Source organism: Urocitellus parryii, chromosome 3 (assembly GCF_045843805.1).
Source record: "Urocitellus parryii isolate mUroPar1 chromosome 3, mUroPar1.hap1, whole genome shotgun sequence".
NCBI lineage: Eukaryota > Metazoa > Chordata > Mammalia > Rodentia > Sciuridae > Urocitellus > Urocitellus parryii.
The window spans coordinates 81,196,543-81,221,453 of record NC_135533.1 but is presented as its reverse complement, the minus strand read 5'-3'; the positions used below and the strand labels follow the sequence as shown (position 1 = coordinate 81,221,453).

Below are 24,911 nucleotides of genomic sequence, written 5' to 3'. Positions count from 1 at the left end.
GTAATAGAAGGTAGAAAATTGCTTGGGAATAAATCTGCAAAGTACTTTTAAAATTAGAGTAACTTGTCTTTTGAAATGGTTTGTGTTATTAAATTGCATATTTTAGTTAAAATACTTAAGAAGGAAGGTTTTGAGGGTACATAACTTATTTTTAGAGAAATCTCAGTTTGGTTGTTTAATAATAACCATGGCATTAATAAGGCCAAAATCATTGTGATTTATTAAGTAGGCCTAGAGTCATATACCCTTTGATCTAATCCTAATTCTCCTACTAGGTGGTTTTATGACATTGGGAAAATCATATAACTTCTCCACATCTCAGTGTCTTCAGAAAATTTGAAGTAGTTGCTCTGTGAAGATGATTTTAGTTCTGTGCTCTTCCATGATGACAATTTGAACTCCTAACCTCAAAATCTGACTCAACAGACTCTGAAATGCAGAGACAGCAATTTGCTTTGTGCAAGTCTTTTGTTTAAAATCTTAAAAATGAAAGAAACATTTTTTTTCCTTTGGAAAAGCTATCCAATCTCTTATTAGTATTTTCATTATAAACAAGTAAAACTTGGATTTTTCATTTTAAGATTTCATGAATGGTTTAATTTCTATCTTTCCAAAGATTCATTTATACAATATTACCTTGCAAATTATATTATGTTTTTCTCAGAATAGCTAACAGATTTCCAGACTCCATTTTTTTTCCTGATAGTCACTAAATCTCAGTATATTACTCAAAATCCAGTTTTAAGTGTGATGTTGTTGATCAAGTTTGTTTTATTTAGTGGTTCTTTACCCATCTGTCCATCTTCATTAATTCTCTTCCACCCAACCCATATTATTTCCTTACATTTTTGAAAAACCATCTGCCAAATGATACTTCAGTATGAAGCATCTGTCTTCTTCAAATTTTGCCAAGAATAATTTCAACATAATTTTCCATTATTACTTTTCATCTTCATTTGAAACATGAGAAACCTTACTAGTACTTAAGAAAACCAGTACATTTGAACTAGTATGCTACCAGAAAATTTAAATTTTTTTTGTAACAGTACTTATATTCATCTGTTTCTTTCAGATCTTAAGTTTTTCAAAGCATCCCTTGTAAACATAGCAGTTATATCCCACTGCTTTTACAGACATTCATAAAATGAAATAATGACAGAATTGTGAATAATATATAATAATTTTGCACTAAATTTTAAGATAGCCTTTCTCTCATTCAACTGTAGTAGTCCCAATTCAAGGTATTTCCCAGACCTTGACTTTTCAGAAAAAAAAAGTTGTTTTTTCTTCCTTTGGCTGTTTCACAGAAAAGATTGTACTCTGTGAAGCTAAATTGATACATACACTGAGGATTATAATTTGTGTTTTTAGTGACTGTTCCAATTTTAGCCTAGATAGTATAGATAATATTATAATTTTCTATTCAATAGCAATTTTAAAATATTTGTATTTTTAATTCATTTATTCTTAAACTTTATAGGTATAATTATACTAGAAATATATGTAACTAGGTATGTATATTAGGCATTTATATAATGTTTTCATATAGACTATATTTATCTATATCTATTTTATACTTATAATTTAGGCTTGTAGGTTTCTATTCAGGAATTAGAAATCTTCTGTATATTTGACCATTAGTCCCTTTTATATAAATTTCCCCAGTGTGAGGTTACTCTTAATCAAATTACGGAAATGAAATGTTACCTGGATGTCTTTTGTTACTTGCTTTTGAAATATTGAAGAATGCCCTAATCTCTTCTTTATGTAAGCAGTACACTGAAAGTATTTTCTTCCTCTGGAAAATGGTGGAAGGTTCCCAAATAGTTCACATTAACTTACCATTCTGGTAAACAAAATTCTCTCATTAGATTAAATCAAAACTATCCACTTTTGTATTCTAAGGTGAAATATGACTTCTTTTGAAAGAACCCTCTGAAGGGTAAACAGTGACAGCTTCTATTTCTTATTCTGTTTCTTTGTAATATGTTCCCTCAGCAAAGATTTGAGTATGGGGCTTTGTGCTGAGTGACATGAATGGGAAACACGATAAGAGTGTTCTTTCCCTCAAGGAGCTCAGAATAAAGTAGAAATGAATCAAGTATCCTAATTATGAGAATGTCGGTGGTTTAATTTTCTACCCCTGTTTATGCATACAAATACCTATATCACATACCACAATCCATGTAAAATCATGAAATGCAAGGTTATGAGATATGTAAGAAATAGTGTATATCTTGGAGTGACAAGGATATCTTGAGACATGGTATCCACTGAATTAGCATCGATTGAAGAAGAAAAGTCATTTGGTAGAGGAAAAATAACAATGCTACAGAAGTGGGTATGCTCTAGAAGCATATGTTTTTGTTATTGTTATAATGAGTTGTTTCCCCTCCCTTTCTTTCTCTCTTTCTTTCCTTTTCCTTATTGCTATTTTACCCAAAGTTTTATGACTTCTTACTGAATTTTGTCTCTTTCCATTCCTCTCTGGTCTTGGTGTCCTGTGTGGGTGGGTAGGTCTGGCAAGCTGTGATTGGTTGTCCACACTTTTAATGACATTTTAGTTTGCTGGGGGTATGGATATGTTTTTCTCCAGTTCTGAAAAGTCTTAAATTTTCTGTCCAAATACAGAAAATAGATCAGCTCAATAATCTCAACATGTAACTCAGTAGTTACTTGGATCAGGTGATCTGTGGCTTTTAGGTGGAAATGTTATCAAATCCTTATATAACATGAAGCAGGATCAACATAGTTAATGAAACTATAATTTATACAATGCTACAAAAATATATCTATAGCTTTAAACCCAGTTTGTTTTCTCATTTCTAACCCCAAACTGTAATTAAAGATGATGGTTTGGTATTAATTTATGTTTCTGTTGATAAGAGAATAAAATACATTTTATTTTATTTGTTGAGATATAATCCACACCATATAAAATTCACTATTTTAAGGTGAATACAATAGTTTTTAGTACATCCACAATGTTGCAACCAACACCAGCATCTAATTCAGGACATTCCCATCCCCCAAAGAAACTCAGTGCCTATTAGTGACTTCCAGTCACCGCCCCCACCAACTATTCCAGTTTCTGGCAACAGCTAATCTATTTTTTTTTTTTTTTGCTTATTTTGGAATTTCATAAAAATAAAATGAATTTTTTTTTAATTTGTTTAGACACTGCCAGAAACATCTTTACCAAATTATGCCACAAATTTGAAAGACAAGAGTTCTTTAGTTTCATCACTCTATAAAGTCATCCAGGAGCCACAAAGTGAGGTAAGTACTCTTATGGTTCATTATGCTAGTACCATTCTGTTGATCGATTGCTGATTTTTTACTGTGAAGTATCTCTGTACTTTTGAAAACTGTAGGTAGCTACATACATTTAGAAAATATCTGTGCCCATCATAAGCTGTCTGCTCTGCTGTTCAATAGAGAATCACAAGATCAATAACACATGATCTTTATCCTAACTGGGAAAATGAGGAGGAGATAAGTAAATGTGTTTTCAAGGCAATGCTTAATTGGGTCTATGGGCACTATGGTTTGCTTGTTTGTCCCCTCCAAATCTAAATGCCACTGTAACAAGTCTTAAGTGTTGGGACCTTGAAGGGGTGATTAGGCCACGAGGGCTCCATCTTTATGGGTGGGACTGGTGCTGTTATAAAAGGGACAATTGGGCACCCTCTTGCTCTTCTGCCTTCTGCTGTTGGATGATGCAGCAAGAAGCCCCTTAAGCTTGGATTTCCTAGCCCAGAGAACTATGAGGGAATTAATTTCTATTTATTATAAATTATCCAGCCTGTAATGTTCTGTTATAGCAGCAACACAAGATAGACTAAGAGTGTGGATAAGGACAGGTTTTCCAGCAGGCAAAGCAAATAACATTCCAAGAGAGGCCTGAGAATGTACAAGGTGTTGTAAGGACAAGTAGTTTGGATAGACTGGAGCCTTTTCCCTTTCTCCTCTTTTTCTTTTTGTCAGGAAGCCAGTTTATTTGAAGATGATAATCTATACTACAGATTCTGATGTTTATAAATCCTGCTACTCACAGGAGAAATAGAAAGGATTGAAAATGGCATGAAAAATAAAAAGGCATGGTACTTGGTAAAAGGCAAATAGGCTAATGCAATAGTTGACAAGAAGAGGGTCCAACTGGTAGAACTGAAGCTGAAAGGATAGCCATAGGGCTTAACCAGGATGAGCCTGGACTTCTATCTTAAGTAGTTTAGACTTCCCCCCCTCACTGGCGGGTAGATTGGAGAATGGGAAAAGTATAAGCAGGAAGACAGGGGGCTGTCTATAACAAACAATGGCCTAGCAGGGAGCTATTAAGAACCTGAACCTGGATAGGGCTGGGTGGTGGTGGAGAGAAGTGGGGTACAGGAGAGAGATCTACACAATTTCTTTTGTTCTTAAGTTTGGTAAATGAGGTGATAGTCTCTAATACCACTAATCTCATTATTCAGTGGTAAAGAGACATAGGCTTGAGTCTAGTCTTAAGTGGATCCATATATCCTTAGAGTGAAACTACCCAACCCAGGATTTTTGTTATTTGAATAGTTAATCTCTTTTGGTGGTAGTGTAGAATAGCCCAGCTTCTATTTATTGTACTATAAAATACATTCATTATACATTTTAAATGCTACAGGGATTATATTGACAAGCCAACAAACTTTAACTGGAATAACAATTAACAATCACATTGGATTTATTTCCTCCTCTTCTCCAAAGCAGAGCTTCTTAATTTGTATAGAATGTATGGATAGCCTGCTTCTTCTTATTTATTTATTTATTTGTTTGTTTGTTAAGATGGGGTACCATTATGTTGCCCAGGCTGGTCATGGACTCCTGGACTTAAGTGATCCTCCTGGGGCTGGGGTTGTAGCTCAGTGGTGAAGTGCTTGTCTTGTACTTATGAGGCATTGGGTTCCATCCTCAGCATGACATAGAAAGAAATAAAGGTATTCTGTTCATCTACAACTAAAAAAAAAAAAAAAAAGGTGATACTCCTGCCTCAGACTCCCAAGAAGCTGGGATTATGAGTGCATGCTGCTGTACCCAGCTAGCCTGTTTTCTTGAAAGGTTTGCCTTAAAAGCAAAACCATTTTTTGGAACTGTTTTTATTTCCCATGTTTGTTTCAGAATTACTTGACCTAATAAAGTAAGTATAGCTATGTTTTTTTTTTTTTTTTTGGAACAAATTAAACTTGCTTGTCAGGTACTATTTATTATTTTGGAAGGCTTAAAAATTATTCCTCTTTTGACATGTGTTTTAACCAGGCTACTTTGGAAAGAGTTCATAGGATAAATTTCTGATTGGGTATGTTAATTAGAGCATTTCTTTTATTAAGATAAATTTAGTGACTACAGCTCTAGTGATTCAGAGCAATATTTCTTAAATTATTGTAGTCTTTCACTACAATGATTTTTAAAAATTGTTTCCAATTTGTCACAGACTAGTATTGTGCATAATGTGAGACACAACTCACATCAGATGTGAGGCATCACACATATTTGGTTATCCCTAACTGTCCTAAACTCTGGTAAGTCTGGTGATCACCATTTGGTTACTACAACAGTATAAAATTGCTTTAAGAGTGTTTAAATGTTTCCTCTCAATTTCTGTGTTTTTGTTGTTGGGGACTGGTGACAGTTTGTGGATGGTCTAAGGGCCACACTTGGAGAAGCACTGGTTTCAGAAGTTTTATAAATGTTTTGTCTTATGTTTTTATTCTGATTAATGTGGTGAGACAGTGTGTACTGTGTATTCTTAAAAGACACCTCAGCCTTTCAAGGCTTTTCCCCAGTCTTCTAAAATGTAATAATGTGCTCTACTTTAACTTTGTTGCCTCCCTTTTGTTCTTTAGAATACTTTGTGTCTGAATTTGGAAATATTCCTGAAGAGTTCATATGACTGTCTCTTGGCATTTTTGAAATTTAGAACATTGATTTTGGTGTTAGTTGAAGTTTGGGAAATTTGGTATTTGTATTTTACTAATAGTATTTTTCTATTATTCAGTTTTATTCATTTAATCAATATTTATTGAATACATGTCAGGAACCAGGTAGGAATATAGCAGAGAATAAAATAGACTATATTCTTCATCTTATATGTAGAACTTGTGTTCTAGTAGGTGGAATAGACATTAAACAAACACCTAAATGTATATTATAATAAATGCTATGACAAAGCGGAGAAGCTAAATAAAATGGAGTAGGGGACATATATATCAGGACTGAGGAGGTGATGGTAAAGTCAACATTTGAATCAGTTAGAGAAAAAAAGGGAGGGCAAGAGATTTCCAGGAGGGGAACAGTGGGCATGGGGCCCTAAGGTATGTGTGTTGTATTCAAGAAAAGTACAAAGAGACAGTTTGTATAGGCATACCTGCAGTTTGTTTGGATGGTGCTTTTTCATTAACTGTAATTTTAAGATAAATATGAAATTAGAGGATAACAAAGCTTAAGTCTTGTATGAAATCAACTGTTTTTGGGTTTTTTTTCTTTCTTTTTTTTTTTTTTAAAGAGCGACATAGAGTCTCCTATGTTCTAGGAGTAGGAAACCCAGCGTGATGGAGGTCAGGTCCCATTGACTGCTGGTACCAGAACAGTGCCTTCACAACTTCTCTGTATCTTTTTCCTACTCATATTCATCAGTAATTATTCAATTAAAATTTTCTTCAAACTTTATTCTTTGTTTGCTTAGTTAAAAGCCTTTTCCTAGGTTAGTGATTAGGGGACATTTTTGTGTCGCATTTCTACCTTTAGGAATTTCTCTTAGGATACAGACTTCTAATTGATGAATGGATTGTTGTAGAAGTTCATTTGAGCTTAGTTTAGAACTTAGGAAGTATGTTAAAATGGACAGAATAATAGTGATTGGGTTCTTGTTAGACTCATAAAAGCCCACCTAACTCATGAAAATATACTTGAGGTACGGTTCTTTCTTACTAGTACTTAAAACCCCAATTGCCATATATGGCAATTTTCCATGAGAAAATACATTAAAGAATTCAACCCAGACACTAAGAGCACAGCATGTTCTAATGCTCCATGGCTTGCCTCAAATATATTCAAGTTAGGTGTGTCAAACATTGCCTGTATTTCCCACATTGTATTTTATTTTATTCTTTTATGACATATTAAAGGTATGGTTGTAAAGGAGTCAAAAGACCTAACTCCTTTCTGGCCCTTGTAAGCTGTGTGATATTGTTCATGGTGGATAGCCTTTTTGTATCAATTTCATTATGTGGAAAGTGTAGATAGTGCTATTCTACCTGTAGTGATGTGGAAATTGACCAGATTCATATGTGGAAAGTTGTTTGCAAACTGGAAAATATTGAACAGATGTTGATATTTATCTGTAGTGGTTTCAAATAGGTAATTTCTTTTAATCTTTTTGCAACATAAATTCTATCTCCCTTTGAATCCACCTTCATTTTGTTCTGCTTTCATTAAGCAAAAACCCATTTAATTTGGGATTTGGAACTGTTTATAAAGCCTTTGAGTATGTTTTGATTAAAATTGATTTTATGTTCAAGTAGATTGTCTTGAATAAATTTTCCAATTTGCAAACACTTATTAGACTTATCAAGTTTTATGAAATGATTTAATCAAAGTTTGTCCAGGGATTTAGAAATTAGGGATATTATAAGATTATTTTGGCTGGTCTACAAAGAAAATTTTTAAAAACTCTTCCAAAAGCTAGACCTTCCTAAAAGTCTTTTTTCCTGGCACCTCTAATCCCATTCTTCCAATTTCCTACCCTGAAACCTTTTCTTGCCATCTATGGATGGAGTATTTTGCCCCCTGTCTTTAAATTTCCTATTATCTTCCATGGATAGAATGGATATCAGTTGTCCTCCAAAGACCATTAGAGATTGGAAAAACTATTCTTTATGGAAGAATAATTGTTAGAAGTTAGATAATTTTTTAGGATAGACTTTATTGATATAGTCAGTGTTTATTAAACTTATACAAATAATATTTGACTTTATATTATTTATATACTTGACTTATATGAAATAAAAATGTCTACTGTAAGTTGGTTTCTGCTCACTAAAATTATTGGTAATGGAAAATTTGTTTCGTAAATTGATTCAAATCTGTTCACTGTCAGTGAAATATAATTTATTGAAAAATACAATAAACTGATAGTTTCCTTGAAAAATGAGTACCTTTGTTAATCTCTTTGCATATTTGATTATGATTTGTGTGTGATCATTGTTTAGGCTTTAAGACAACACTTACCTAAGTGGTTCTCTTATCTTGCCTTTTGGCTGTTTTTTTAAAAAGAGTATGATAAAGATGCAGTCAATTCTACTAACTTGATAAAATTGGTAGCATGAGGAAAGGAAAATGTTATAAATGACTATGAACTATGTCTAAAACAAAATTACAGCAATGTTTAGATTATCCAGGGACAATTAACCATGGTTGCAATAAGAATCTAGATTTAGGCACTCTGTAACTATTTATCCTCTCTACTTCGGTCATTGCTGTCACATGCTGCCTAATTATAAGCTCAGGGGTAATGTGTGACAGTAACTGCCCAGGATTTCCATTTCAATTTCTTCTACCCTATAACTATAACTATATATGTATGTATGTATATATATATATATATATATATATATATATATATATACACACACACACACACACACATATACAAGTAATTTATTAAGAAGAAAGGCGTTAAGGAAGAAACTTCCTATAACTTAGCTATTATAAGACATTCAAATACATGATTTAAATAACAATATTACCTCAGAGTTACAGAATATGTCAAAGATAACATGTGTCCATAATACTTGCATTGCATTTTTGTTCTTCTACCAGAATTCAAAAGGTTTATTAATAGCTTAGCAGTGAATACTTTGCTTAAAAAGTTAAAACATTTGTATATTTCTGTAGTTATCGATCTGAGAAAACTTTTTATATTTTATATGATAGTGTCATTCAAACAGAGTTCAGTTCTTGAACTAACATTTCTTCTTTCTTCCAGTTGCTAGAACCTGTCTGCCATCAGCTCTTTGAATTCTATCGAAGTGGAGAGGAACAGTTGCTTCGATTTACACTGCAGTTTCTCCCAGAACTGATTTGGTGCTACCTTGCAGTCTCAGCCAGCAGAAATGTGCATAGCAGTGGATGTATTGAAGCTCTTCTTCTAGGGGTTTATAATTTGGTTTGTATTTAATGTATTAACAAATGCTTTTTTGCCAAATCAAATACATAATTTTGCAACTACTTTTTGTTTTAATAAAGCTAGTACTATTTTTATGTATTCTCCCCAAAATAACTTTTTATGGAAATTGGGAACTCTACAGTCACATATATAATTATTTAAATATACCTTTATGAATTGTTTGAAAGCTGAAAAGCATATGATTTCAAAATTTTTATAGTGGTATCTGCAAAATATTAATATTATATAAAATTTTAAATAAAAACAATTTAAACTTTTATAGGCTGCTTCTCAAAAAATTTAGAAAAGATTTAGTCTAATATTCACCAGTCATAGTTCTATAAAATCTGTGCTATCTCCAGAGTTTACATCTTTGTTTTACATGTATTTTGCATTATTAGTAGTTTGTGTGTTAATTATGATGATAAACTTAATGGCTTGTACATTTTGTATGGAAAGGAATTTTAAGATTCTTTTCTTGACATATTTTATGTTTAAATCATTAATTAATTTAGAAACTGTAGCTTGTTGCATGAAAAAGATCAATGATTATTAAGATAGTATATCTATATCTCAGTTATCCTAGAAAGTATGTATTACCTTTATTTTAGAATTTTTTTTTCCAGAGCTGGGAATTAAACCCAAGGCTTTATACATGAGAGGCAAACATTCACTGAGCTATACCCCAGCCCTATTTTTTACTTTAAATGTAGAAGAATGTACTTTTAAATGACTGTTATTTATGAATAATTGATAATGGATTGTCATTGGCTAAGAGTTTGAAGAATTTAAAATTTTCTACTCAGTTTTTTAAAAAATAGTTTAGCCTAACAATATAAATTTAGTTTTAAGATTCGTGTGTATAAAAGCAAATATTTTAAGGCATTTTTCTTTCACTTTTGTAGGAAATAGTTGACAAACAGGGACATAGCAAAGTATTGAGTTTTACGATTCCATCTTTATCCAAACCATCTGTATATCATGAAGTAAGTGACATTTTATCAAAGTAAGCTTATTGGGTCCTAAGCTTTGATATGGTCAGAAACTAGATTATAATTTCATGTGCAAAAATATTGATAAGTTTTAATGTTTAAAAAATTATAAAGCACCAAAGTGTTACTATTTCCAAGATGAAATGGAAAATCAAAATCATTAAGCATTGATCTAAAATCAGATACTCAGAGATCTATTGAAAGTATTATTTTTGAAATGCTTGCTATTTTTTATAGGTAAGACTAGTCTAAAATTTTTTGTACATGGTAATTGTATATTTTCATGGTAGTATATTTGGAATTTATGCTATTTTTTACTTGTCATTTGTGATTTGGTTTTTAATTTTTATTAAATCTTCGAGCATAAATTTGATAGGCAGTTTGAATTAATATTGTTAAGATTTATGTTTCTAGTAGCCATTCTTGGTATGGTTTATATTCTAAACATCACATTTTCAACAGAATAGCTGTTTTCTCCTTTGTTCAAATGTCTTTTCTTTAGCCTTCCAGTATTGGGTCCATGGCTCTGACCGAGAGTGCGCTCTCCCAACATGGTTTATCAAAAGTCGTGTACAGTGGACCTCATCCTCAAAGGGAGATGCTGACAGCACAGAATAGGTATGCTGTGGAGCCAAAACTTCTTATCCTACCCACAATAATTTTTCAAAAAATGATTTCAGTAAATTTTTGAATACTGTTTAATGAAGTTATATGTAGTAACTTATTTGAATATTGAGTCATTTTGTAGAATAGAAAAACATCTAGATTTGTCATTGCACCCTGCTTCAAATGTCATCTGGAACATTGAGTTTTTAAAATGTTGTGTATGGCTGTTATCCCTTGGAAAGTCGTTTTTCCTTTTAGCTCTTATTGTTACTGATATGCTTATGTTGTATAAATCTGTTCTCTAACATAATAGCTCACCTAAGGTGCCCTCTTCCCTGTTATGGTTGACTTTTTAGAATTCTAAAGATGTGTTAGCATTCCTTTGTCTCCTCCTTAGGTTTGAAGTGTTGACATTCCTTTTGCTGTGTTACAACGCTGCCTTAACCTATATGCCCAGTGTTTCTCTTCAATCACTGTGTCAAATTTGTTCAAGGTAAATTGAAATTTAAATGTTTTAATATTGGAATATCTTAATCTAGGATTATTAGTTTGTTATATACTTCAGTTATTTTTGTTTTTATGTAACTGTTTGTTTAAATTTTTAAGTAAGGTCCTATGGAGCTCAATCTACGGAATACATAGAAAGCTCCCTCTAAGTGATAGCCACAAAAAGCATAATGGAGACTGTCAAGCTAGATCACATTTAAATGAAATATTTAATCAAAAAGGGATTATGCTGCATGTCTGAAAGGGTAGAATGCCTGAGACCTTACCATTTTTGGAATGTGGTTGGGCTTTTTGTTGTGTTGTTTGCTATTATCTATTTATGTTTACCATCCTTTAATTTGATACCAAGAAATAAGTAGGAGATACATGTTTTTAAGTTTTTTTCTTTCAAAGAAAAATTGAGTGAAAATGTGGGTTAAATAAATATTTTTGGGTATATTATGCAAACATTAAAAACTCCTTCCCTTATCAACAAGTATTTAATAGTATTCAAATATTTAATAGCATATATAATATGATGGCAACCATATATACTATAAAGTATATTATTATTTTTGTACCTGTGGAATATGACAAGGACATTAACAATGGTTGTCTCTCATTTGTGGAATTATGATTTATTTGAAGGTTTGGAAAGTCTTTTTTCCTTTTCCTTTTTATTGTTACTAATAAGCTTATATAACATAAGTCTGTTCTATAACATAATAGCTCATCTATAGCTGCCCTCTATTATCTCCTCTGTAATTTTTCCATGATTCTCTACTTCTCTGTGATGAACATGTTACCTTTAAATAAAATAAAATAAAAATGAAACAGAAAAGAGAAATTATTGCTTTTGATAGCTCAAATAAACTTAAGGAAATTGTAGAAAACAATTTGTATTTGGGGAAATTATTTAGAACATAAAACTTAGCCAGAGGGAGAGTCTATTGAGCAATACTTAGAAATAAAATCAATTAAAATAAAATAAACAAAAAAAGCAGAACTTGGTCATGCAAGATCAGCTGAGGAAGGAGTTAAAAAGACAAGGGGCTTGTTAGAGAAGTGAAAAGAGTCTTTCAGATAATTTCTGAATTACAGCAAACTTGAAAGATAATGCCAGTGCCATCTCTTTCACTTATGGAACCTTTCTGATATATTCCTTGCTTTAAACCTTCTAAAGACAGAGGTGCCTGGCTTGAGTTCTACAGATCTACAAACATTTCAAAGAGGTGGAGCATGTAGGTTATCTACGTGGTGTTACCAACTTTTTATTTTGCTAAGTTTTTGTAAGTATCTAACAGCAACATTATTTATGATTTATCAAAAGGGAGACTTGTGTGTGTGTGTGTGTGTGTGTGTGTGTGTGTGTGTGTGATGAAACCTAGGGGCTTGAGCTATATCTCCAGCCCCCAAGGGAGACTATTTTTAAAATCAAAAAGGGAAAAAATTGGAAGGGAAGAACGACAATTCATAAATGAAAAGTGGGTTAAGTTTAGCTTTCCTTGTTTCTGATTTCACTGTGGTCCAGTAAATACTTTGTTATGTACTAAAATGTGTATAAGGACCAACACTTCAGAAATACTAGTTTAAGTAGAAACTTGATATGCAGTTTTTGCTTGTAGAATTTGAAACACACTACACCATCCAGGTCTTGATCTGAAACTTTGAAGCAATGTGTCAGATGATAGGACCCAAGAATATGTTATGTGCACACACGTATGTATATGTGTATGTATATGTGTGTGTGTGAACATGTGTTTGTTTACGTGTAATATGTAAATTTGAAGCTCCATAGATGTTTGAATACTGTCCTAATAAGAACCATTGTAGATGTTTCCCCAAAACCACTGATGGAAAAGTTAGGAAAGAATATGTGTGGCTTGTTTTGTCCTCTGTAACTCTAATGCACTGCCTTCTAATAGAATTACTTTTACATTATAGGTAGACAATTGATAATTATGGGTAGACAGTTGACAGTTTTACCTAATCAGGGAACTGAGTAACACTTCAATGAAGAATGCAAGTAAAAGTCTGTTTTGAAAGCAGAGAAACATAGATTGGCCTATGTTTCTCTAGCTGTAGGATTTTGGCCAAGGAAGATTTTAGTAGGAATGTATTAGATGAATTTATACCCCAAGAGAAATTATTTCTATGTTCACCAGCTGTAAAGGAAATGTGGGTGGGGGAAGAAATCTGAGTACTTCAAAAGATTTAAATTACACTAACTCTTAAGCCATTATTTAAGAGGAACTCCATCAAACTGTCATTCCTATTTTTTTTTTTGGTTGTTTAGGTTTTTAATTTCTATTTTCGGTTCCCTATTGCTGTATTCTCAATGGTGACATCCAGTTATTCATTAACTCCTGGCTCCCTTAATCAATTATGATACATTCTAATTTAGAAACTTTGTAGGTTTTGAAGATGAATCAGAAATAATTAGAAACACTTGTATTTAGTCAAACTAAGCCTGATTCGTATCTATGGAAAGAAAGTTGTTGACAAAACTTCAGTAAGTTATGAATGATGACAGTAGTTATGAGCTTCATGATGCTGCTGGGGATGGTATAGGGTTTCCCAGAGGTTAAAGTAATCCCTTGGTTGTGGGGCAAATCTAGTCCTTTGGCCATGTGATGGTTGTTTTAGATTCCTTGTTGAAAGAATCTAAGGCTTATTTTTCCATTGCTTGTTATTTTATTTGGAAACCTTTTTCTAACCTATCTAAATCTTGTCCATCCTTCCTAGTCCAATCAAAATAACCTTTCCTCCAACTATTTGAACATAGTTTTAGTGTGTGGCTTTCACTTATGGGAAGTAACAGAAGATGCAGTCTTTATTAATCTCCTAATTTGGGAGAACAAAAGGCCAAGGGGGGGGGGAAGCACTCATTACTAATTAGGCAATTTCTCATTTTCTCTTTTCTCCCTAAATTATCCTTCTTCTGCTTTCCTAGGCTTCTGTTCTTCTCCCTACTTCTTAAAAAGCAGAACAGAAAGGAAAGCAGCTTTGATATTGGTTAATATCACTTCATATTCCATATCTTTTCTCCAGATGGCTATGAAGTGCAGCTGGACCAAATTTTAAATATTTTTTCAAACTAAAAATTAGAAAAACAATTGCTTCCTTTTTAAGGCAGACTTCTCCACTGGTCTGGTGATCTGGAGATCTGATCATAGTAGTTGGCCTTTCTTTTCCACTTTAGGTTCTGGTATATTCATGAATACATGAGCTCCCTAAATAACCTCACTGGAATGGGGCTTCTGATTGCCTTAGAACTTATGATGCAGAAGTTTATTAACAGCAATCTCAAAAGTTTACTTTACCCTAAGAATGAGACAAGTGTCTCTCAATGGAGAATGAGAGTCACAGCCAGGTTTTCCTCACTTACAAATTGATTCTCAGATCTTCTCCCACAAATGTATTGGCACAATACTTACCAAAAGAGATTTTATTTTAACATAGTTTAAGAATTTGACAGACATCTATAACCACAGAGTAAACTGAACACAGAATAGAGATGATACCACTTAGTTACCCTTTGTCAAGGTTGGACTTTTGTGTTTTGGATTTTATAGGAAAATCAGAGGACTTCAGGGAAAAGCCCTGGTGAACTGAAACATCAGTATTTCTGTATCAGTTTTAGTTTTGTTTTTGCATTTTATTTAAATACAGTGAAGGGTATATGAGAAATGAGTATCTTTGGATAGAGAGATCAGATAATGCAAGAGTGATTCAGAGAATTCTCAAGTACTAAAAGAAATGGAGAAAAGAGATCCTGCTATTAGTTAAGATACAGCTAGATTTCCGGTCTCAGCTCAATGTTGCTTCCTTGGAAAGTCCTTCCAGGACCATCTTTTTTTTTTTTTTTTTAAGAGAGAGTGAGAGAGGAGAGAGAGAGAGAGAGAGAGAGAGAGAGAGAGAGAGAGAGAGAGAGAGAGAGAGAGTTTTTTTTTAATATTTATTTTTTAGTTCTCGGCGGACACAACATCTTTGTTGGTATGTGGTGCTGAGGATGGAACCCGGGCCGCACACATGCCAGGCGAGCGCGCTACCGCTTGAGCCACATCCCCAGCCCCAGAACCATCTTTTCTAAAGTACTACTTTTCCCACTCTACAGTAGTATTAACAAAAAAAAAAAAAAAAAAACAACTTCTCTGGGCATAGTGGAGCATGCCTATAATCTCAGCTACTTGGGAGGCCAGCCTCAGCAACTTAGTGAGACTGTGTCTCAAAATAAAAATATAAAAAGGACTAGGGATGTAGCTCAGTGGTACAACACTTGCTTAGTATGCACGAGGACCTGGGCTCAATACTCAGCACCATAAAGAAAAAAAAGAAAGAGAAAATATATCTGATCATGTTACTTCCTTGCTTAAAACAAACACCTTTATTTGCTTCCCATTTTCTGTGTAATAAAACCTTACTCATTATAAAACACCTCAGGATCTGACCTTGCTAGCTAGTTTCTATTATTTCTGAGCTAGTGTCCCAGCAATCATCTGGCTAGAATTTACCCGGGCTCCTCAATGTCATGCTGTTTATTTCTCCTCTGCCATTGCCCTTTCCTATTCTCCAAATGGAAAATATCACTTTTTTTCTCAAGACTCAGGTCAAAGGGAACCCTTCTCTGAGAAGCCCTTTCTGACCATCTACTTCTTTCACCTGAGGTCCATTCTTTTCTCTTGCCAACTCTGGAACTTGTTCATTGCAGATATTTGCCTACTGCACATTCTCCACCATTCAATTGTGGATCTCTATGGGAACTACATCTTTCATCTGAATTACTAGTATCTGGCACAATATCAATTTCTAATAAGCATTTACTGAATAGATAAATGGATTAATTGAAAAATCCTATCCTTTCATACATTAGTTCTCTGTTATTTGCTACCACTCTGTGGTAAAGTAAGAAAGTAAAACTAAATTTGCTTCTTTAGATAACAAGAGTAAGATGAGTCTTTACTCTAGTTTGGGTATAATTTTTTTTTTGTAACTTCAGACAAAATTAGTTAATTTATTTCACATGAAGCTAAGTTTTCTATTTTCCCACTTACATTTATTTATTTATTTATTTATTTATTTATTTATTTATTTATTTATTTTGGTGGTGGGAGTGGGGGTACTGGGGACTGAACTCAGGGGCGCTTAAACATTGAGCCATATCCCCAGACTTTTTAATATTTTATTTGGCACCATGTCAGTCTCTCTCTTACTTTTTATTCTTAGTTCCAAATAACTCTGAGATCCTCTTAATATCAAATGTGTATGTATTTATTCTATAAAGTTGCTTTGGTTGAAAAACATTCCCAGGGAGATATTTTTGAAATGATCTGTGATAATTAGGCATTTTGAAATGAAGTTATAGATTTATTGAATAGAGGGCTAAGTTCTAAGTTCTAGGCAGTGAGCAGAGGAGAAAGTAGGTAACTGATTACAGTCTACTGGCTAGTACTATATTAATTAGTACTATACCAAACAACACATTATGAGAAAGCAGCCATTTTCTAGTAAATTTATTAAAAATAGAAATGCATAATTCTAAAAGAAGCTCATGTATATTGTAGAAAATTCAGAAAATACATATAGACAAATTAGAAAATAGATCTATAATCCCACAGATCAGAGATAACTGTGACTGTGTATATGTTATTTTTAGAACATACTAGACACTTCTTTGTTTATTACAAAGTGTGATCATTCAGATGTGTCATTTTATACAGCTTTTTCCTGTCATTTGGACTTTCAAATTATCAAGTTTAATTGTATCATAACATATTCTGAATAATATATCTGAAATTTATTATGGTATATTGCATGAGTTTTGAATCAAATTTATAGTAATTTTTTGATCCTGAAGTTTGTATCAAGAACTTTGTCAGGAATTGACAGTCATACTGTGGATCTATTGATGACAAGTTCTGTGTAATATTTTTTGTTGTTGTCAAAAATCACTAATAATTGAATTGAACAAATTTATTAGACCAACCAGTAATGAATCTGGTTCACTTACTATATATCAGCATTCCTCTAACTTTATAATTTTTTTCCAATCTAACTTATTCAGGAAAATGTTGCAAACAAATGTTCTGATTTCTGACTTTATAGATACCATGAGGTTTGTTATAAGAATATACCTAATTTATTGTTGTCTTAAAATGTTTAAAAATAAATTACTTAAACTTTTATGAATTTTACAAATGTATTTGTTTTTGTCTTTCTAGAATCTGTGTTTGTGGATATCCTCGACAACATGTAAGAAAATACAAGGGTGTAAGTAGCAGGATACCAGTTTCTTCAGGATTCATGGTGCAAATGTTAACAGGAATTTATTTTGCCTTGTAAGTTTATCTCATATACAAAGCAAACCTTTGATCTTTGGAAAATTTTATATTGTTAATTTATTTTTACTATATTATAATCTCAATAGCATATTTTACTATATTATTATAATATAGCATATTATACTATATTATTATTATTTCTTACTATATTATAGTCTCAATCAGCATATTTTTATGAAAGAATAAGTATCAATATCTTAATAATAGTTTTATTATTTAAAGCATATCTTTTAAAGCTCTGAAGAATTTTAAACCAACTAAAATATTTTGTCATTTTTCTTCCTTTCTTTGCCTTTTCTTCCCTTCCTTTCTCTTCTCTTCCCTTCCCTTTCATTTCCTTTCCTTTTGAGATGAGGTCTTTCTATGTTGCACAAGCTGGCCTAGAATTTATGATCCTCTGTCTTCAGCCTCTAGAGTTTCTGGGATTACAGGCATATCCCACCACGCCTGACTTAACTTTGTGTGTGTGGGTGGGGGAGTTCTCATTATGTTGCTCAGGCTGGACTTTAACTCCTGGTCTCCAGTGATTCTTCCACCTCAGCTTCTGGAGTATCTGGGATTATGAACATATCATTTTTCTTTAATTAAAGGACAGAATGAAAATGAATACCATAATATATCCATCATTCCTTTCTTCATTACTCTTTTTTTGCAATAAATTCCAAATTGGTTTTTCCCCCAATGAATGTCTTTTACTGTTTCCAGAAATTTTAACTCTTCCAAAGCATTTTAGAACCACTTTGGAAATAGTTCACTACTAATTTACTATTAATTTCTTATATTGGTACAGTCTTACCTAATGACTTAGGTAGGGACTAGTTATTTCTTTGAACCATAATTTTTTCTTTGTAATTCTCCTATCATACATATCATACTATACTTTGGATTATATTCATTTGACACTTTAATTTTCCCCCATTGATTGTATGCTTCTTGGCTGAAGGCAGAATTATTGATCTTTGGATCAAATCTGACCTGCGACTCATTTTTGCAAAGTTTTACTGAAACAGTCTTTCTCATTTGTTTACATATCACCGTGGCTGCTTTATTGCTGCACTGGCAGAGTTGATGAGTAGTTGTGAGAAGGACTATATAGCCCATAAGCCTGAAATATTTGTTTGGTCCTTTAAAAAGTTTTTTGTTCCCTGTGTTACATCATTCATATTATCCCAGAGTTCTTTGATGCTCTGATTCATTTTGAGTAATTTCTGTTGATCTATCTTCACATTAGCTTATTCTTTTATCAATTTGTAGACTTGAAATAACCTACTGTGAGGACACTGAAGGTGTTCTTCATCTCTGTTTCTGTTTTATTTCTAGCTTTTTCACTCAACTCTTAATAGTTCCCATCTCTGCTGAAATCTCCATCTGTTTGTGCATGTTGTTAATTTTCCTGACAACTTCAATATCTAGATCATCTCTGAATTTGGGTCTACTAATGGATTTATTTATTGACAGGATTATTTTTAATCTTGCTTTTTGAATGCCTTGTAATTTTTGATTGTTTATGATGTTGTTCAGAGATAGGACAGTGGAGACTGAGGTAAATATTTATGCCTGAAATGGGCATGGTTCTTTTCTTTTAGGCTGCTGGTGGAGTTATTATGGGCAGGAGTGTGTGTGTGTGTGTGGCAGGGAGTTGGGTTTTGCTGTTGCTATGGTTACCTCCAGGGTACCACTTACTTCCCTTTCCTCTAGTTCTACCTGGTATTAGGGTGGGAGCTGGGCTGCTGGAGGGTTTTCTTCCATATTCCTGCTCCACTGTCAGCTTTCCTGAGTGCCTGTACCTCACAGAGGGTCTCTCTCTGTGTTCTTCCCCTCCTCTAGCAATAGAGTGTTGCTGATTTTTTTTAGGTGTGCAGTAGCCTGCAGGTTTTGGTATGGGGGTGTGGTAGCAAACAGTGTCTTCTATTGTCCTGGTCCAGCCTCAGCTCTAAGCAGGCTTATTGCCCCTGAATTCTCAGTGACTCTGCTCCTCTCTAGGTAAATGACCCCTAGTGATCTCACATAGAATGAGGTTTTAAACTTTCTTTTGCTTTCCTTAGAACCACAGTCTTTACCTATGCCCTAGAGTGAAAAGGTTTGCTGCTCTTTCCCCTAAAGCTTTGAAAATTTTTTTTCCACATGAGAAAAGGGTCTGGCTAGGTCTTCGTGCCTTTCCCATATGAGTGGCCACTCAGGTCCTTCATCCCTGTACTACTCCAGGGCAGCTTTCACTGGTCCCCTGCCCTGTTTCCAGTATTTCTTGTGAGCTTCTACATGAGCTCCTATGAGAGGTGTGTGGAGAAGAGCCTGAGAGGATAAAGGATTACCTTGTATGTGCTCCCCAGACATTCTACTCTCCCACTAGCCAATGACTCATCCATTTGGCACTTTGGCTCTAAGGAATTTATTAAGAGGTTTAGATGAATTCGATGCAAAATGCACTTATATTGGGGCCCACATCTTAGGGTTCTGGCTGTTTGGTTGTCTAGGACCTTAGCTCTTTGATGGATTCATGAAAAGTAATGATTTTAAAGACTACCTGGATCTATCTTGTTTTTTAGGATGGAAGTAATTCTTTTTCCAGTTGTTTAGATATCATTCATGACTCTCTGTTTTGTTGACAGATGACCAAGTCATTATATCTCTGTTTACCTCTATTATTTAGCTGATGGTTAGGAAGGGTTTGGTACACCTTTGAAAATTATTCTTATGTATTACACACTCCAACATACACACACTTTTCCCCCTCATATTTCATACATCATGTGCACTAAGAAATAAGTACCCAGAACACTGAGTAGTGGTTGGTTCTCATTAAAAGCCACAGGAGATACAGAATAATTTGACCATAAAGTGTTCTGAACATTATTCTAAGGTATATAATTTATTATGTTCTGGTTTGCTTTAAAAATATAAAATGCTTTGAAACTGCCTTAGCTTTTTTGATTTTGTTCTATAAATAGTCATGTTCTTTAGAGAAGAAATGTACATCTATAAAATTTTCTTTGCTATTAATAGGATTTCAGATACAATTGAAAGAAACTCAAAAGATTTGAAAATTCATTTTTAAGGAGAATAGAACGTTAAGCAATGTGCTAATGTGATCTGTTATTTTCCTCAGTAAATAGTTCTTCATTACATTTTGTTCAATAATGTAAAATTAACTAAAAATAATAACACTTTATTTAATTTGCTTAATTTTGTAGATATAATGGAGAATGGGATCTAGCTCAAAAAGCATTGGATGATATTACATACAGAGCCCAGCTAGAATTATATCCAGAGCCATTGCTGGTAGGTGCCTCGATTATTTATATATATTTTAAAATTTATGCTTTTTGAGTTTAGAATTATAAATTAAGAAAAAGTCATTCATAGTGCATTGATATGTCATTACTACTCAGGGATTCTGTTCTTGTTATATATAGGAAGTTTTACACTTAAAGGGGTATGTTTACAATTTTAAAATTTCATTACATGAACTTCTTAGATATGTGAGTCTTTTTAACTTATGAGAATTTTTCCTTAGCATTTATGTTTAGGAACTTAACATAATGTTTTCCTTAAGGTACATTTGTTAATTAATGTAGACGTTAGGAAGCTTGATTTAATGTTTTGAAATTTTTAACCTCATCACATACGTATTGTTTTTAACTGTAAATTTCCTTCTGAGCCTCTTACTCCTTATTCTAGAGGATTTATGTATTGTCTTATGGAATATTTTAGAGTGTTTTTTAAAAAAATCCTATCCTGTTTTATCTCAGGGCAAAATAATGTCAATCTCAAACTGTATTATTCCTTCCTAGGTTGCTAATGCAATAAAGGCTTCATTGCCTCATGGTGCCATGAAATCTAGTAAGGAAGGTACACGGTGTATTCAAGTTGAAATCACACCAACTTCCTCTAGAATATCAAGAAATGCAGTAACCAGCATGTCAATAAGAGGTCATAGGTGGAAAAGACATGGTAAGAAATACATAACTCTTCCAATTAGAGCATCCATGGCTCTTTACATTCTGCTCTGCACTTATGGTGCTGGAACTTATAACTTTAGTAAATAGTATCCTGGAAGAAGGGAGTCACTTTAATTCCTAATTTATCATCCAGCGGCAATAGACAAGGAAAATGGAGTCCCTATGGTACACATATGAATGAAAATTTATTTAAAAGTTGTATTAGTTTTTAAGTTGAATTTCAATAGAATAGGAAAGTTAGAAAAATGCATTTTCAATTATTCATGCATTTTGGTTTTCTATTCTTACTTTCAGATATTCTCTTAATAAATGCTTCTTGTTTCTCAATGAACCCATAGCAAGTAAATTTGTGTATAAAAGCAGAACAACTAACAAGGACTTTAAACATCTTGTCTGGACTTCCTGGTAAAGATGTATTGATGCAACCCTAGGCATTTCCAATTTTTTATGTTAATTTTCTTTCAAGATTGTGTTAATCTTTCTTCTTGTCTGCTTAATTTTATTATTTTAAAGTTTTACTGGAAGTTAATTTTATTCATGGTCTTAATACTTTCCCATTTTCCTCCTTTGTCTTTTATTTTTTTCCTTATTTAATTGCTTATTCTTTTTATAACTTTCCTCCTACCTAGAATTCATTGTAGTGGCAAGAATCAGTGCATGAAGAGGATTATTATTACCTTCCTCAGAAGGTGACCTTTGGATGAGAGGCAAGCAGCTACTTTTTTGCCCCAAGCAAAATGTGTATTGGGGATAAAACAAATTCCTGTCTCTGTTTTTCTACTATAAACTGAGGTGAAAATTGTAGCTCTTTTGGTATACTGTATTGAGTTCAGCTGCTCTATGGTCTCTATAGAGAAAAGGGAAAGTGAGAAGGAAGAGGTTATGTATGGTGGAGTAGAAAGCTGATGAGAACATTTGTCATTTTCTCTCTTAAACACTCTGGGGGATTGTGTGCAAAAAAAATGAGGATGAAATGATCTCATTTAATTAATGATTATGTTTGCTCATTTTCTGTTTTTAAGTCAGTGTGACAATTTCTTAAAGTCCAATAGGAAGGCATAAAAAAGGTGGCGATGTTTGCAATTATCAAATTATGGTACTATTTAAAACAACAAAATCTAAACATACTTCAGTTTTTTCAATAAAAATTATGCTGTTGAATGAAACTATATTATAGGTAGAAAGTAATTTAGTTAGATATGGGAGTCCTCCAATGGTCAAATTTTCTGTGATGGCATTAATGTATGAAAATAGGCACAGAAGCAACCAACTAGACCCTATAGGACACTATGGCCATACTTGGACCCAAAATACTGCTACAAAAAATGCAAGAATGAATTTTAATTTCTCTTTTACTTTCCCTTCTTGCTGTTTAGGTTGTCATTTGGGGAATTAGGGGGGAAAATGTAGGTCCTATAGTTAAAAATGTGAAAAGTATCGAAGCTCTCTTGTGCATGTATGTGTGAGAGTGTGTGCATGTCTAAGTGTGTGTTTAACAGAAGCAGGTATTACACTGGATAAAATGGAAGCTGTTTTCCAGAAATATTTTGTAAGGAAAAAATTACCAAAACAAGAGAAAAGACTATTTAAATATATTGTCTATTAAGTTTTTACATATCCTCTAGGTTCAATTTTGGCTGCCAGTTGAGGGGTTGTGCACTGTTTCAAGGCTGCAGCCTCACTAAAGTAGCCTTTCCCCCCTATACTTATTCAGACCTCACAACACTTGAGCAACTTCTGCTTATGATAGCAAAAAAGGTCATAGAAGAGAGTCAACTATGAAAAGCAGGTCATGTGCATGAGCAGATACAGAATACAGTTGAGCCTTGTTTGCCACCTTCTGTAGTGTGAATTCTCTTCATCTGGTGGACTATATGGTATTCCTAGTCAAAGGTCCTTCTGTCTCTACAGATAGGTTGCATTCTCCTTTTATAAGGTTGTCTTAGCTTTCCTGCTATGTTGCTATTACAAAATACCTGAAGCTGAGAACTTAAAAAGAAAGGAAATTTTTTTCGGCTCACAGATTTAGAGATTGAAAGTCCAAACAAAATCAGGCAGCATCATCTGTTTGGTGCACCCTCATCTGGCAAGGTCCCCCTTGGCTGGTTCACAACGTGGTCAATGAGAGGAAAGAGAAGTAGCTGCACACAGAAGAGGCCAACCATTGTGGGTGGTCTTACTTTATAGCAACCCACTCTATCAGGGTCCTATATCAATTAATTCCAAGGGTAGCATCCTCAGTAACCCAGATACCTGCCACTAGGTCTTACCTCTGAATGGTTCTGCCTTTCTCATAGTATCACACTGGGACTAAGCTTACAGCACATGGATCTTTGGGAAACACACTTAAGCCATGACACTTTCCTAAAGCAGTATTTCTCATGAAGTTACCATGTTTTGCTGAATTAAAGGCTTTTTAAAAAATTTTCAATCCTCATGGTCTTTCTTCCTCTAAGGGTATATTATTATTCTGAGCTCTCTGGCCAGCATGGAATTCCTGTGGAGAAGATAAATATCTTTTATATATCTCTTAAATATATAGATAGTTCTCAGATTATAAATCTTTAAATTTGGTTTTATTTATACATAAAATTATATTTGTAAGTAAATTATATATATATATATTATATATATATATAATATATATATATATATCACAACAAAATGTAATTAATACATTTCTTTAAACAGTGTTAAAAGACTTCCAGATTCCAGGATAACCCACAAGGGCCTTTTTACACCACAATGTTTCTGAAGAATATAGTACTGTAAAATGTAAATTCAATTTGTGACTGTTTGAAAACACATTTAGGATTCTTTTATTTATGGAGCCATAAATATGTTTCCCATTCCACCCATATCTCTCTGCTTGCCTCTCTTTCCTTTGTATCTGGGTAGAAGAGGGAAAAAGTGAGGCTCTGCCACTGAAGCAGCCAAGCAGGACTTTCTTTTTTCACTTGTTTCCTTTCCATTTCCTTTTATCATTATACACAATTAAACTAGTGAACAAATGTGTTTGCATATCTGAGACATCAGAAATTATTATACAGTAACAAATACATTGATTGTAACAATAAGCCACATTTATTCATTTCTATTTTTAGTAACAGAAAACAAATTTTAATTATCTTTACAGCCAAAAATTACACTCTGGTGTTTTAAAAGTTATTTTTAATTACTATATCTTAAAAGATTTTTTAACTATTCTAGAATGAATTTCAGGATTCTCTGAAGCTCCACACATCCATCCACTGTTTATGTTTTAGTGCAAAGTATCCTAATGAAAGGTAAAAAATTACTTTAGTCTTAACATTTTCACATATTTCAGACTATA

At 33.2% G+C, this 24,911-nt stretch overlaps 1 protein-coding gene across 3 annotated transcripts in view; it reads left to right on the top strand.

The window, feature by feature from the left end:
• Hycc1 (hyccin PI4KA lipid kinase complex subunit 1) overlaps positions 1-24,911 on the top strand; it is a 75,252-nt gene that overhangs the window by 34,363 nt on the left and 15,978 nt on the right. For all 3 annotated transcript variants that reach the window (XM_026414810.2, XM_026414809.2, XM_077795982.1), the window contains 8 exons: positions 3,178-3,279; positions 9,014-9,193; positions 10,099-10,179; positions 10,688-10,803; positions 11,189-11,284; positions 17,499-17,615; positions 20,810-20,897; positions 21,410-21,569. In XM_026414810.2, coding sequence (XP_026270595.1) covers positions 3,178-3,279; positions 9,014-9,193; positions 10,099-10,179; positions 10,688-10,803; positions 11,189-11,284; positions 17,499-17,615; positions 20,810-20,897; positions 21,410-21,569 — 940 coding nt within the window. The remainder of the gene's footprint in view (positions 1-3,177; positions 3,280-9,013; positions 9,194-10,098; positions 10,180-10,687; positions 10,804-11,188; positions 11,285-17,498; positions 17,616-20,809; positions 20,898-21,409; positions 21,570-24,911) is intronic.